Here is a 15717-nt window from a genome sequence, read left to right on the forward strand (position 1 = left end):
TTACACTGGCTCAGGACAATTGCACAAATTCATGGTAGAGAAATCCATTGAGAATTACCAAATATGTAGAAATGGCATCCTGCTCAGGAAGTCCCTGAGCTAAAAATGTCTGGAGGGTGGGAAAGTATGAGGAGGAAGTACCATATAGGCCTGTCTTGTCCTTCTGCTCTGCATCTGCTTGATGAGTGGATCTGTGAGGAGATGGGACTTTGTTTTGACAATGTGGTCAGAGCACTTCTGTGTTCTCGTGTTTATCTGGTTGGAGTATTCAAGGCAGAGAAGGATATCTAGGAAATAAAAAGTAGTGTCTGCGCAAGTTCCAGTGTTCAAACGAGCTATCTAGTGAATCTTGACTATCTTCTCATGGCTGCATGTTCTTCAGAGAAGATGTTCAAAATGTACTTTCCCAAGGCTGTTAGTGTGGTTTTTTTTCTTAATGCTCCTAAAGTATCATTAATACAAACCCCTGTTCATTGGTCTTTGGGGAATGACAGGGAAAGCAAAGGCTGAGTTGTGTTAAGCTGCTTATCCCTTTAGTGTTTTGGAGAAAGTGAGTGTGGAGACCAGCTAAGCAGGGACAAGCAGGAATAGAAGTCAGTGCTCAAACCCACTCAGACCTGTGCAGTTCTGTCTCTGTTCTCCCCTACTTACACTGAAGTAGAAGTTGAGTTTGTATTTTTTTTAATTCCTTCTTAAAACTCAGCCTGCCTGGGGAGCTGCAGAGTAAGCCCATCCCCATGGGTTGTGTTGCCTGGAGTGTTTTCTGTGCCAGACACTAAGGGGGTTTGTGTTTCTGCTTATGAGACCTCAGGGCAAACGAGTGCTCCGTGGCCAGGTTGTATATTTAAGGTGGTGTGGAGGCAAGGCACAGTTATTTTTACAGTTATGTGATAAAAGCAATGGTATCCTGGCACCTGTGGAGCCATCCCTGATGCCAATGGCACTGTGCAAAGACAGCCCTGTGACTGGGGTTGGAGGACTTCATGGCAGCACCTCTGGGTTTGGAAGCAGGTGGAGTGTGGCTGGGCAGCCTCTGTTTAAAACTGCCCCTCAGGTCCCTGCCAGCTCCAGGGGCTGTGGTCAGCTTTTTCACTACTGTGCCCTTCAGCCCTTCAGCATCTGGATTTCTTCCTGTTCCTGGTGGGGAATGATCTTACCTCCTGAACTTTCTGATCGCTGAGTTGGGCAGAATGGATGGAATTCCCCCCAAATTACAACCTTTGCCATTCTCACACAAAGCCTCAGACCCGGCTGCTTCGCAAATGTTGTTTTTCTGCTTTGTAGCTCCCTGTTGCTGAGTCTCTGGTTGTGGCCATTGAATTGAAGTTCCCAGCAATAGTGACTGTCTCAAAAGGTGGTTGGAGTGCAGAGGTTGTTGCCATGTGGGTCGGTTTTTCTTTTTAATCATGGAGAGTAGGGCTTGGTTTGCCAAAACGTTTGACAGTTTGTTTTAAGTGAACATTCAAGTCCGTCTTTTAACTAATCTGCTTCCAGCTGGCTCTGGCAGTTCTGTGAAAAGGGATTCCCCATGGAGGAGGACAAGCACTTAGACAACTGACATTTCGGGGGAAATACCTGAATCCAGCTCAGAGAGTACTTATCACAGGAGCAGGGGATTTTGCTTGTCCTGAAAACAAGTTGTGACCGAAGCAGGAAAGAATGTGAAACTTTGTGACCTTGTGCTTCCACCGCATCATTGTAAAATAAATACCAAACCAAGAAAGGTTAAAACTTCCCTCCATCCATTATTAAAGCTGGAAGGGCTTTAAAGCTTAGGTTTATATTTTACATTGTTAACTACCTTATTACTTACTCACATTTCTCATTTTGCATAGCTGAATCAGGCTGGTCAGAGTAATCCCCCAGGGCCAGGATGGTGTGGCTGATCTGGTTACTCATGTAGCCTGAGCTTGAGGCAATTGTGCCTTGCTGTGATGACACTATTGCCAAGGGATTGTGAAATATGTATTTTTTGATACATGCCTGATTCTGAGAAATGCTCTCCCTGCCACCTCAGTGCTGTTTGCAGAGGAGCACAGCACTGCTGAGCTCTACTGAAAATCCATCCAGCTGCGTGGCAAGGAGAGATCCTGAGTGCTGCCTGTTCCTGTTCCTGGAAATGTGGCTCTAACTTGCTCCAAAGGTGTGAGCTGGGTTTCCTGACATTCGCAGCTGTCAGTGAACTTTGAAAACTCTGAAGGCTTTTGTGCCTGGATTGAAAGCTCCTTTTCTCCCTCTGGCAGTTTCCCCCTCTCCAATCTCTGCTGTTGCAGTGGTGCATTGCTTTCTTGAAGGCAGCATCACAAAATTGATGGGACACTGCTGGTTTGGGCCTCCTTAAAAAGCAGCAAGGACAGACAGACCTGTCCTTGTACAGGGCTGGGAAAATAAATGTTGGCTGGAATACACGTTGGTTGTACTTGGTGAGAGGAGTTGTATTCTGGAAGCTCCAAAGGGTCTGGATGTGGACGAGGGGACAGTGCAGAGCTGTCAGTTATTCTGCAGCAAACCCAAGGTAACTTTACTCTTCTTCTGAAAGCTGTGTGGGAAATGAATATGTAAGTATATACAGAGTTATGGAATGGTTTGAGTTGGAGGAGACCTTAAAGCTCATCTCATTCCACCCCCTGCCATGGGCAGGGACACCTTCCACCAGACCAGGTTGCTCCAAGCCCCATCCAACCTGACCTTGGACACTTCCAGTGATGGGGCAGCCACAGCTTCTCTGGGCAACCTGTGCCAGGGTCTCACCACCCTCACAATAAAGAATTTCTTCTGTATATGTAACCTAAATTTCCCCTCTTTCAATTTGTACCCATTACTTCTTGTCATATCGCTACAATTCCTGATGAAGAGTCCAGTCCCTCTCCAGCTTCCCTGTTAGGCCCCCTTCAGATCCTGGAAGGTGCTGTGAGGTATCCACACAACCTTCTCTTCTCCCCAGGTTTCTCAGCCTGTCAACTTCATATGTACCCATGTAGCATTCTGAACTTCACAGCTCGTCCATAATCCTTTGGAATCCGAATAAACTGCCCAGGCTTGCTGGCACAACACCTGTGCCTGCTGACAGGCTGTGCCAGCAGGGCTTACCCAAACCTCCAGAGATTTGGTGCCAGAGGCTCCCTCACACACGGGCATGGGACACGTCCTGCTTAGCAGGAGCCATTGGATTTTTCCAGTCCTGATACTATCAAATTCTTGTTGTGTTTCACGGTACAGGGGGTATGTGTTAAATCTATTTTGAAAGCATTCTAAAGGGATGAGCACAGGCTCTTTTTAGCTCAGCAATGTTTGTGCAGTATTAGGAGAAAAACCAAGTAATGTTTTTCTTCCCTTGTTTTTAAGGAAACATGATATGTGAGGGGTGGAACAATGCTTTGTTTCAGGAAATGTTATCCGTTTCCATTGTAGGGCTACATGGATTCTGTTTTTAAATGTGGCATTTTAAAGAGAACAAACTCTATGATGTTATAAAGACATGGAAAATTGATTCTTCATTAGGGGTGGAGAAAGTGATTATCACTGTGTGCTTTCTCTGATAATATCTGATAGTCCCCTTCTCTCCTGCTATATTCAGCTTGTTTAGTTGTCAGGCGTTGTCAGACTAAATTGCTAAAAATAACAAATAAGGGGGAGGCTCTGCTGGGCAGCTCTGTCTGCTGTGTGCCACTGAATTTAGCTCCTTCGGGAAAAGGGCAAAAGCAACCTGCAGCTTTCTGCTTGAATTGGATTTTGGTTTTAAACTCTGACCACAACATAGCTGTGCGCTTGTTTCCCAGGCAGTGCCTTCACATGTCTGTGGGAGGCTGAAAGTTTACTGCTGCAGAGTTTGGCTGGTTGGTTTCTTCTCTGGCTGCCTGGAGTAGACAAAGCTTGATCAAAAAGCTTGAGGGCTTGATTTCTAATTCAGAAATCCTTCACGTGAACCCCAAAACACTGTGTCCAGTTTCCCTGTCCTGCACAGAACATGTCTGTGCTCTCATTCCTGGTGGGGGGAAGGATCACTGTGCCCTCAAGCACTGCTGTGCTCCACACTGAAAGCCTCAGGTGGTGTTTGAGGAGCTGGTGAAGTTACAAAGTGAGTGCATTGCAAAGCCTTGTGGTGAGCACAGACTTCTTCCCCGGCGCTGCCTGAGCTCAGACTTGCTCGTGCTGCGGCTTCCATTTCTCTAATCTTCTTTTTCTGGGAGCTTTAAAATGGCTTTGCTGCAGCCCTGAGGCACAGTGGTGGTGCCCCCGCCCTGGAGGAGTCTGGTGGTTGCCACAGCAGCGTTTTCTTGCCCTGTGGGAACAAAGATTTCGGCAGGTGAGGTGTGGCTGGGGAGAAGCGCTGGAGCCTGGGGCAGGTATGGCTGGGATGGACCTGCTCGGCTTCCACGTGCCCCAGGGGCAGCTCTCCTTCATTTTTTTACTAAAAACCCTCAACATGGAGGCCAATTCTGTGGGTGGCTTTAACGAGGTGAAAACAAGTCTCTTGAGATCTGTGGTGCTCTTCCCAGACCACGAAGTGCCCGCCAGAAGGTTGCAGTTGTCGGGACGTTCCTGAGTTAGCCCAGTTCCTTCCAGGGATCTACAGTGCAGAGGTTCTCACCCCCTGGTTGGCTCGGGGTAGGCCAGTGCCCAGGAATGTGTGGTGGGCTTTTTGACTAAACAGGGGGAAAATAAGGAATGCTTCTGTTTGCTTTGGAGAGGAGAAGCCTCAAGAATAACCCTCTGTGCATTGGCCTGGAGCAGATTTTACTCTGGATGAAGGTGCTGTTCTCCCATTCCATTGCTGGCTACATGCACGTACCAGGAATGGGATTTTAAACACACCTTGTCACAGAAGTTGCCCCTTGTTTCATAGACAAGGTCAGTCCCTCTGTTTGCTGTAGGGGGAAGCAGGACCCCTAATGTGGGGACAAATGGAGTACAGAAGTGAATTTACCATACATTTGGGCTTGTATGGACTTTTCAGGAGGAAGCTGTGGGAGCTCCACAACTGATGGATGTTGGTGTGAAAATGAGCTGCAGACAGACCCTTGCCAGGCCCTCAGTGGGGACCAGGCCAGGCAATACCCTGCATCTTGTGTGGCTCTGGGTGTGTGGGTGTCTGGGCAGGTTCCTCTGGACACAGACATTTGGACCTGCTGAAGTTCCTGGGAAATGTGTTTCATCTTGACTCTGCTGACTTGTGTCCTCCAAGCCTAAGTCTGTGCCCTCACTGAGGGCTTGGTCCTGCATTTCAGGCTGCAAAGCTGGAGGCTTAACTTGCTTTCTGAGGACATGGGTGGTCCAGCTGCCTGCCTGAGCTTGCTGTCAGCTGTGGAGCATCCACAGCCACTCCTGTGGGCAAGCAGAGCCTGCATGGGCAGAGCTGTTACCAGTGGTCTGCCCTCCATGAGAGCCTTGTTTTGAAGGAGTAGCCAAAGGTCATTTTTTTTCCTATAGGTCTGGCTGTCCTACAGGGAGGAGAATCTGTGCTCTCATTCCTGATTTTTGAAATAAAAAATCCTCTGAGCAATGAGAAAAAATAGGCTTTAGAATGATAAAACAACAGTGAGGAGGTCGAGAGTGTAATGGACACAGAATTAACACTATGAGCACAAAATCCTGCTTTGTGGAGAGGCCCTCTGACATTGGGCTGGGGCCATACAAATTTAAGGTAAAACCTGGAGGAATTGGGGCACAGCTAGTGCTGCTCTAATTCTTCCTCTCTACTGAACTGACTGCTGATGGTAACATGAAGAACAGGCCTTCACAGCTGTGAGGAATCTCTGACTTCACTTCTTAATGTTCAGAGCCTTGCGGTCTGTCTGACTGTTGTTTGTCAAAAGTGAGGGTGGCAAAAGGATTGTGTTCTGAACTTCATGGGTGTTTTGGGCTGTTTCTCTGTTGTCTGATTGAGTCATCCCTCATCCCAGACAGATGGAAGTCGGTTGTGTGCAGCGAGCACCTTGCAGCTCTTAAAGGCAACAAGTGCTCCTCAGTCCTCCCAGGGAAGGAGGTTGGTTTGTTTAGGTACTGGCTCTTACTCGTCTGTTAGATTTGTTTGATAAAGATCAAATAACACTATGTTCTGCTTTGAAAATTGTGTAAGAAGCTTGTCATGTGTTAAATAGTGCACAAACCACTGGTTACAAAACACGACTTTGGAATCTTAAGAGGCACAGGGAAAAGAAACCCTCGCATTTCAGAGGGGATTCCCAGCTCTCCAGAAGGGTCATCGATGGCCTTAGACCTGGGATGGCTTATAAAAACTTGAGTATCTCACCACATTTTTGTGAAGAATGGTTGTGGGGTGATGCTGATGTGAGTGGAATGACGTGTATTTATATCATCACATGTGTGGGTATGCATTGGCAAGGCTGGATCTCCTATCTGGACCAATCATTCACCGCAACAAGTTTTCAAACTCACAGATTTTTGCAAGCGGTTGCTTAATTAGTAATTCTTTGTTAGTCTTCCCTGCACTGCAGACTGCAAAGTAAGCACACAAACCAGCTGAGAGGGCAAAGGCTTCATGAAGGGAGAACTGGAATTTGATGACTCTTTGCTTTCGCTGTCCCTACTTTATTTTTAGGTGGATAATTGTAGATTTTAAAAGCAGGAGAATAATTAACATGAGGGTTGTTTGCTTCCTTTTAACTTCTTTTAGAGGATAGTTCTAGACATGCTTTCAAAATAAAGGTATCCCAGAACTCGTTTTAGGGGGTTTTTTGGGGGAGGGTTGCTCTTGATTTATAAAAACCCTAAACAACTTGCTTTTCAAGCAACTGTTGCCATTACACTCACATTCCTTTGTAATTCAGAGGAAAGTGAAATACATTATGATTAATTAAAAAACCCACTTCTGCTGCTGTCTTTAAATGGTTTTGTCCATCCAGGACCCTACATTTAGTCATCTGGGTCTGAAAACGTGTCTTGTTTCCTCTGATTAGCATTAAGCTGCTTTTATGATTACACTGAAATTTTAACACCAAGTTGGTCGATAAGTCTTGTCTTTGTCATTGTAAAGCAGGGTCTGATTCATTGTCAAAGCTCTCCTTTGTGCTTATGGCTGCAAAAGTATCCAAAGCAACGAGCCGAGCTGGATGCGGGTCCCTCTCCAAATTCCTCCTTGCATGAGTAATAGTTAGTCACAACCCCAGCACTGCTGTCCTTGCCTTAGTCACCAGCCCCTGCAGTGGCTCCTGGCTGGCCCTTGTGCCAGGCAGCTCTGGGGAGGGGGATTGTTTGTGCCCGATAAACCTCCATCCTGCTCCCATCTCCTCCTCCTCCATCTCGCCTGGGGAGAACAGGAAACGATTATTTGGAAAGCGTGCTCCTGCCTGTCAGGGAGCCCTGACCCAGCCCTGAGTCAGCTTTACAAAGCCACACCTTGCTCCCAGGTATGCGGGGCAGCCCTCCTGCTTCCTGCTGGCCCCGTGCCCGGGTCACCCCCTGCTCTACTGGTAAACGTGTTGGTAGTGACCACGTGGCTGCTTTGACTTCAGGGAGGTCTGAATTAGAGGGGGGATGCTGCCTGGTTGGGAGCCGACACCATCTTTTTGTTGCTGGTTTGTCTTTGAAATTTATGGAAGCAGTTTTTCTTCCGAAGTGGCCTCGTCTGGCCGGGAGGGACTGCAAGGGCTGAAAGGTGTGGTGTGGTTTTTGCAAAAGTCCTATTGCCTGGAGGTGTCCTGGTGAGCCACACTGGCTCTGCAGGACCACAGAAACCGAGGCACTGGGTTAGGGAACTTACCACATTTTGCAAGAGGCGGTTTGGTGAGAGACGCTTCCGCCGAAACGGAGCGGGTGGATTTTCAGCACCGGGGGGAGTTTCCTCTCCCCAAGTTCTGTGTGTTTGACCTGACTCTGCTGTCATAAGCCTGGTGAGGGTGCAGTATCCGACCTGGAGCAACATACCCCTGGAAACTGCTTTAAATGGGGAATTATGCCAAGAAGGGGTGTCCCAAAAGGAATCCTCTGGGCTGATAATACATTTCTGCTGCCACCTACTGAAAGGTTCCCACCGGTTTGCTTTTGTAGTAGTTCACATCAGGGTAGGGTGCAGGAGTTCACTGGAATAATCCTCATTTCCCAGTCACAAAGAGTAACTGTCTCCTGCTCTCCTGGAAGCACTTTGTGTCCTGTGGCTTGGAGCAGTGGGTCCCTGCAGCTGCCACAGGTTGGGGCAGAAAGTCCTCCTGCCTGCCAGCCTTTCTGCCCCTTACCTTGCCCCTTCTTCTCTTGAAGGTACCTAGCGTGGGAGGCAGTGGGGGCTTTCCCAAATTAGCTTTTTCAGAGTGTGTTCCTCAGGGTTTTGAGGAGCTTTGATAATGGTGGGGGAAGCCCTGCTGGTTGTGCTGTGGTAGGACTGGGACACAATAAAGGCGGATTTGCACCAGCAGTTCTGCAGGCAGGTGCTTCTGAAGATCCTCCTGAGTTGGCACATGCACTCATATGTTTGATGTCCTCTCTTACACTTAAATCCAGATGGTTCTGAAGAGACTGAGGGTCCCCGTTACCTTGTGGAAGGGGAAACCCAAGGGTCTGAATCATCATTTCTCCTCTTAGGTAAATGACATCATGATGCTTCTGTCGGCAGCTGTCGTCAGAAAGCAGCTGGGCTCCCTTCCTATTGCACATCATTCACTCTTGAGCAAACTCTGGGCAACTTCCTGAGAGCAATAACTCTGCTTGGAAAGTCTTGGAGCAGATCTAAATATTTGGTGGTTGCTGTAGAGTGCTAATTCCCAGTGTGTACATGTGCCACGGTGTAGAACTGGGTGAGGACCAGTGCTGGGTGGACCCACCAGGGCGTAGGGCTGCCTGCAGACCCACCCCACCCCGTTGCTGGTGCCCACTATTTTGGCTTCTCCCGGAGCAGGAGCAGCTGGGTGCTGTTCAGCAGGTCCACCTCCTTCCCATTTCTGGGTTCCCAGTGAAATCCCGTTACGCAGAGGGCACGTCCTCGGCACGTCATCTCAGGCTGACTGAAATGTTTGCCTTGCCCAGGGTGCATGACTTGGAGCGCTGTTCTCTGCAGGGAATTTGGGCATTTCCAGCCCCCTTAGCAGCAGTGGTGACCCCAAGAGCGAGGGCAGCTCAGGCTGCCCCTCCTGCCTGGCCCCCCCCACGTGGGCAGCACGACTTGCCTTCCTCCCAGGAAAGATCCTTCTCCAGCCACCCACGTGCTCCCAGCTCTAGCTCAGGATCCGTTGATCACTTTCCCTTGGGGAATTCCAAAAATGGTTTGAGTTAACTTTGGGGGATACAGAGGCTCTTGGCTTGCAGCAGGTTTTTTGGGACGGTGTCACAAGATGAGCTGTGTCAGGGCTCCCGTTTGAGGCACTGCCTCATGCCTGGGGACTGCAGCGTTCCTCGACGGAAGCCCTCTGAGCGTGAGAGTGGGATGCCAGAATCTGGTGGCTGGTAGCCAAGCAGGCTGTGATCCATAGGGAGGTGCTCCCTGGGAAGGGACCTGCCACCTCGCTTTGTTCTCACAAGCTGGGTATAAAACAAGTCCATAGAAAAACAGTTTAAAAAACAAAAAAACAAACAACAAAAAAAAAGCAACAAAGGAGGGGAAGAAGAAAGAACAGGCTGAAATGAGTAGGCATGTTCCAGTGCTAGATCCTGACATTTCCATGGGAACAGTTTTTGTTTGGGCTTAAGCAGATCTGTGTTTGCAGGTCAAGGGTTGAGCCTCTTGCTGAGGTGATGTGAGAGAAATGGTATTTGAAGAGCAAAAGTCAACCTTGAGTGATAAACCATGACTTGACACAGGAAACTCACCTGTGAGCAGGAGGTGAACCGCAGCATGGATGGGCAGGGCTGCTGTGCCTGTTCCCACAGGGAGCACAGGGCTGTTTGGGAATGCTGGGCCGTGCTGTGCTCAACCACCGGCTCGAGGCAAGGCCCTGCCACACGCGGGGCTGGCGGTGCCTGACCAGCTCTCCCTGAAGGCAAAGGTGTCTGAATCACAGCACTGGAGGAAAGACAGTGCTTTGATCATCAAAAGCCCATCCAAGAGGAGCTGATTAATAGTTTTTTGTTGCTGTGGAATCTGTGGATGCTGGCTCTTTAATCTGCCAGGAATGCAAGGTCCGGGTGCGTCATCTCGTGAAGCACCAGCTTCTCCAACAGCGTGATGCAACGGGAGCAGAGGTGGGAGGCTGGAGCAGGAGGTGGCTTCCCTGCCGTGTCAAAAGGCCACGGGCCACCTCTGTTAACCACAAGTCCTTTTCTTCTTAGGGTGTGAGCTGTAATTGTGTTTGCATTTGATGGAGTCCTTCCGCAGCCGCTGCCAAAAGCAAACAGCGCGGAGCTGGTCGGGGAGCGAGCGCTGCTCGTGGTGGGGAGCGAAGGGCAAGGGAGAGCTGAGGAACAGGGTGATGGCAGGGGCGAGTCTCCTGGCAGTGTTTGGCTGTACCCACCCGTGCCAGGGTGTGCAGGTTGGCTGTGCTGGCACGCCTTGGTCAGAAGCGTGCGTGGCGAGGGCTGGCTCGTGGTGCTGCCTGCACAGCCCGGCCGAGCTGCTGCTTCCAGGAGTGTGTGCTTCCCACACCAGCTGGGGCTGGTGGCAGCCCCCCAGAGCCATGGCTTACAGTGCCCCAGAGCTTCCTAGGACATGGCAGTGGGCATTGCATCCCAATATGGCCATTGGATATCAGCTCCCTGCCCTCCTCTCTTCTCCCCTCCCTCCTTTCAGGCAGGGCTGGAGCTGTCAGGTCCTATGAGGAGCAGCTGAGGGAGCTGGGGTTGTTGAGCCTGGAGAAGAGGAGGCTCAGAGGGGACCTCCTCACTCTCTACAACTCCCTGACAGGAGGTTGTAGCCAGGTGGGGGTCGGGCTCTGCTCCCAGGCAACCAGCAGTAGGACAAGAGGGCTGGGTCTTCAGCTGTGCCAGGGAGGTTTAGGTTGGATATTAGGAAGAAATGTTGTACAGAGAGTGATCAGCCATTGGAATGGGCTGCCCAGGGAGGTGGTGGAGTCACTGTCCCTGTAGGTGTTTAAGAAGAGACTGGACGTGTCACTCAGTGCCATGGTCTGGGTGACAAGGTAGTGTTGGGTCAGAGGTTGGACTTGATGATATCAGAGGTCTTTTCCAGCCTAGCTGATTCTGTGGTTCTGTGGTGGTACCTTCCCTGATGGGCCCTGTGGCTCTGTTGGTGGAGCTGTTGGCTGCACAGCCACCCTTCCTCCTGGGAAGGGTTCCTAGGAGGTGCACATGTGTTGCCTGTCAGATGGGGCTGCGTGAGTGGCCAGTCCTATTTTTGGCTGCATCTCTGATGACATGGGAGGTGGTGTTTTTACTCCATGCAGCTGTACTGACCACACACAGGTTCACCCCTTGCCTGGTTTAGGGAGGCTACAGGAAGCCTTGGAAGTGGGGAAGGCTCCCAAGAGCTTGAAGGGGAGAGTATGGGCCAGGTTGGTGGCACATCTGCAGTCAGGGGCAGGAGAGGTGCAGATCCCAGCTCCTGGGCCCCCAGGAGGTGGTGGGAGGCCCAGCCTGTGGGGTTGGCTCTGCTGCCCAAGGAGGAGTCCTTGGTCATCTCTTCCATCCCTCCATCCCAGTGCCAGGCAGTCGTTAGCATGGCAAGCCTGCTTCCAGAAAGCAGATTTAGGTGAGAACACTTCCTTTGGGGCTGGTTTTGAGACAGATCATCAGGGCTGTGGTTTGTCTCGTTCCCAAGTGCTGCAGCCCTTCCTGGCTGGGGAAGGGACTGTTGCTGGCAGTAGGATTAGCTTAAAGAAATTGGGAAACTGTGGGCTGGGAGACATTGACTGCACTGGGTTTTTGGGGGCATCTTCTCAGTTGTTCTGCAGGAGGCCCAGACCCAGCTGGGTTGGGGCAGTGGCTCTGTGTTGGTCTCGTGTCCCAGTGCAGATGGCAGAGCCCTTTCTGTGAGGGGCAGGAGGGGATCAGGGGGCTGTCACCACAGATAAGGGAGTGGATGAGAGCTGGTGGGTGGCCTGTGGTGGGAACATGTGAGGATTCAAGAGCTTGTCCTGTGCTGGGGCAGGTCAGCTGGCTCGGTTTTGGGGTGTGTGCAAAGCGTGCTGTCCACCTGGAAATGTGTAGCTGCAATTAATTCTCCCTTCCCACGTGCCCTCTTCCATGCAGCTTCCAGCTCCCTTTTCTCACTTTGTGGGGGAGAAGCTTCTCCAGCTCTGACAGGACCTGCAGTCCCAGGTCATCCCTCCCTGTTTGAGTGAGCTGTGCCTGGGTCATGGGAACACACTGGCCTTTTCCTGGGAGCAGTGGGGGCTGGCAGGGGTTGGTCAGAGGCTGTTCCTCTGAAATAAGCTTCAGCAACACCCCACAAGTGTGTTCTGCACCGTGGTAAAATAAAATCTCTATAGCAAGTGGCCGTGGGACTTGTGCCCCAGGAGGAGGAACCAGCTCCTCACTGCAGCTGGAGCCCGTGGCTGACACATCAGCTGCTTCCTGCCGTGCCCTCCGTGTTTCCTCATCACTGCCTTGCCACACTCCCGGTGTGACTGCAGGGGGACAGACCCCGGGGCACTGCCCAGCCTCCTGCAGAGCCTGACCCAGCCAGGAGTGGGGCTTTTCTGGGAGCTCAGTGTCATGTGGCTACTTCCCTCCGCCACCCTCCCAAAGCCAGTCTCCTTTCTCTGTCCTTCCCTGGATTTCTGGGGCTTCAGGCAGTGGCATCTGGGGCTGGTTTGGGTGCCCACTTTAGGTGGCCAGAGGCCCACAGAGGCTGGGGGAGGGTGGGAGCAGCTTAGGGCACTGATGTGGTGAGTGTGCAGGAGCTCTGGATCAGCAGCTCGCAGGTCATGCAGCCAGTGTGCTGCCGTGTCCCCTGGGGCTGCTGCCACGTCCCCTGGGGCTGCTGCCACGTTCCCTTGGGCTCCTGACTGGTGAGCACTGGAGCTACAGCTCTAGAAGTGAAATCAGAGGCTGCAGACAGCAGCAGCCACCTTTAGGCTAATGAGGGACCCGAACCAGCAGCGCAGTTCTGGTGTTGCCCTGTGAATTCCCGAGGGCTGTGGTTGCTGTGGCAGCAGAGGAGGATCCACCTGGAGGGGCGAACACACCTTCCCGGGGAAATGCATCAGCTCAGAGGGTGCTGAGGTGAAGCCCAAACCAGGGGCTCAGAGGACAAAGGGTTAACTAGGGCTGCAAGTCCAGGCCGAGTGCAGATGAAAGCTGTGAGCTGGGGAAGCTGGAGGTGGGGTTTGGGATGCGGGGTGGTGTTCAGGGAACAGATACCACCAGCCTGGCAGGTCTGGCTGGACCGGAACAGCCTCCAGCGTGACTTCAGAGCTGCGCTGCCGTGTCTCTGGGCTCTGGTGTGAGTAGGCAGAGCGTGTGTCAGCCCTCGCTCGGCGGGAGAGACGGAGTTTCCTGTCTAGACCCCAGTAATCGCGGTGAGGAGGGGTTTGCACGCGGGCTCCTGCTGCTTCTCCGGTGATTGCCGAAGCAGAAACCGGGCTGCAGTTCCTGGGGAAGGAACACCTCGTTTGTGCCACGTGTCTCGGAAAATGTGGCGCCCGTCTGCTCCTCGCTGCCCGTGATCCGGGGGTCAGAGTGGGATCAGCCCCCGTGCTGGCTCCGGCACTGCCGGACTCACTGGGAGGTTTGCAGCCCCCCAGCTGCGGGTGCGGGGCTCACTGGATGCCCAAGTGATGCTCCTGGAGCCCAGGGATGGGACTCCCTGCAGGCTGCTTCTGGGAGGAAGGAGTAAAAGTGTCGGGACCAGCCCAGATCCTCTCATCCCAGACATTGTGTGACCAAGGAGAGTGATTGAGGGAAAGAAAAATTTCCCTCAATCCTCACCTGCCTCAGGCTGCCGGTGCTGCTCGAGTACAGAAATGGCATTAAAGCCTGTGCCTTTGCCACGGGCTGTGCAGCTCTGGCAGCCCTGCTCCCCTGGAGGGCAGAGCATGTCCCTGTGCAGGAATGGGCAGTGTGGGTCCGTGGGGGACATGGCAGGGGAGAGGGCAGAAAGGCAGAACCATTTCATAGGCTAATTTAATGGCGTGAAAAAATGGTTTTAGCAATAAATGACTGACCAGAAGTCAGCTCCACTGCTGCCACTCTGCTCTGGTCAGCAGAGCTCAGACCCACGAGGGTTTTCCAGGCCCTGTGACCTCTTGCAGCCTTCAGGCTCAGTTCCCTATGTGTGAAATCCCTCGACGCCTGTCCGGGCAGTGTGGGGACAGTGTCCTGCTGGTGTGTCACTGACTCACTGACAGTGGGAACCTGTGGCTGCTCTTCCTCTCCCTGTGGTTTCCTCAAAAGCAGTTCCTGTCAGCGAGAGGGACCCCGGGAGAGGGACAAGGAGCCCTTCCTTGGCTGTATCCCTGGCCCTGGATGTCACCAACAACCTTTAGTGTTTAAATAAAAGCCCTTCAGCCTTTAGGAACAGGGCTGGGAGAGTTGTCCTCATGGCATGGGCATTCCAGCCGAGTGTGCAGCCATGTGACAGCAAGGGATGGAGGGACAGTGGTGGCAGCAGGACTGCTGCTCCATGGGCTAATGGGATTCTCAGCACTGTGGGTCCCAGCTCCTGTGGGATCACAGGAATTGGGGTGAGGCTCTCAGGGCAGCATCAGCAGTTCTTGCCCTTCACCTGTGCTTGGTTTGGGTGGCCTTTGGGGGTCATTCCTGCCATCCTGGGCTCCTGGTGCTCACCTCCTGGGAAGGTGCCCATGGCAGGATGGTCTGGGCTGAGACCTGGACTCTGGAATTCAATAACAATCCTGCCAGTGCTTATCAATACAAGCTCCCTGGGCTTGTGTGGGGCTGTGACGCCCATGGGGCAGGGGGCACTGTGCCAAAGTGTCCCCCAGCCCCTTGTGAGGACAGCAGGCCTGGTGCTGCAGGTGCCACTGAGGGCAAGCCCAGCTCTGGGGACATTCCCAAGGCCCCCCATCCAGTCATGGAGTGGGCCCACCCCTGCTCACAGCAACACTGCTGGAGGAGACTGTTGTGTCTGTTGTTTGGAAACCCAGAGAAAATAGTCAGGAGAGCCAAGTGCTGATTTTTCCAGTCACAGAGGAGCACCCAGGCTAGCAGGAAAAAACGCTGCATGCTGAATTCCTATCTTGGGATGCACGGCTTGGGGCTGCTTCCCTGCCAAGCCCAGCCTAATTACAGATGATTAAGGAAACACACGTATTTGGTGACTATGCCAGGGAATTTCTGATAGAAAGGAGGGTCTGGGGTTAGAAAATGGCCCAGCTGGGAAAAAGAGCCTTTTGTGCCCAAGGAGGGAGTTTTGCTGTGTCTCCATAAGGAGGCCTCAGCATGTTAGTCCCTCTCTGGGCTCCAGGAGTTACAGGATCTGATTTGATTTCCTTCCTTGCTGTGGTTCACGTCTCCCACTTTTTTTTCAGGGGAGGTTTCAGTGGGAACAAAATTCAAAGTCTGTGTAAAACATTACCAGTGCCCCTGTGCCTCTGGGAACGTGTAACCACTGTCCCCACCTGGGGACACCGGCAGGGTGGGGGGTGGCTGGGCCAGCTCTGCCTGGGTGGCCCTGGGCCCTGGTGTGTGCTGGGGGACCCTGGTGTGTGCTGGGGGACCCTGACTCTCCTCTGCTTTCTGCCTTGCAGCAGAAGAAGTCGTACCTGGAGCGGAGTGTGAAGGAAGCAGAGGACAATATCCGGGAGATGCTGATGGCCCGCAGGGCACAGTAGTGGCCCCCCTGGGTGCCCTGGGCTGATCCCCACAGCCTGCCCCCTCCTTCCCCACCTCAATAAAACTCGTGTCTCTCTG

At 52.2% G+C, this 15717-nt stretch overlaps 1 protein-coding gene across 1 annotated transcript in view; it reads left to right on the plus strand.

Moving 5' to 3' along the window:
- PFDN1 (prefoldin subunit 1) overlaps positions 1-15717 on the plus strand; it is a 33224-nt gene extending 17507 nt beyond the window's left edge. Inside the window, exon 4 of the mRNA XM_064671514.1 lies at positions 15555-15717. Coding sequence (XP_064527584.1) covers positions 15555-15638 — 84 coding nt within the window. The 3' untranslated portion in view covers positions 15639-15717. The remainder of the gene's footprint in view (positions 1-15554) is intronic.

The sequence above is a fragment of the Pseudopipra pipra genome, chromosome 15 (assembly GCF_036250125.1).
Source record: "Pseudopipra pipra isolate bDixPip1 chromosome 15, bDixPip1.hap1, whole genome shotgun sequence".
Classification (NCBI taxonomy): Eukaryota; Metazoa; Chordata; class Aves; order Passeriformes; family Pipridae; genus Pseudopipra; species Pseudopipra pipra.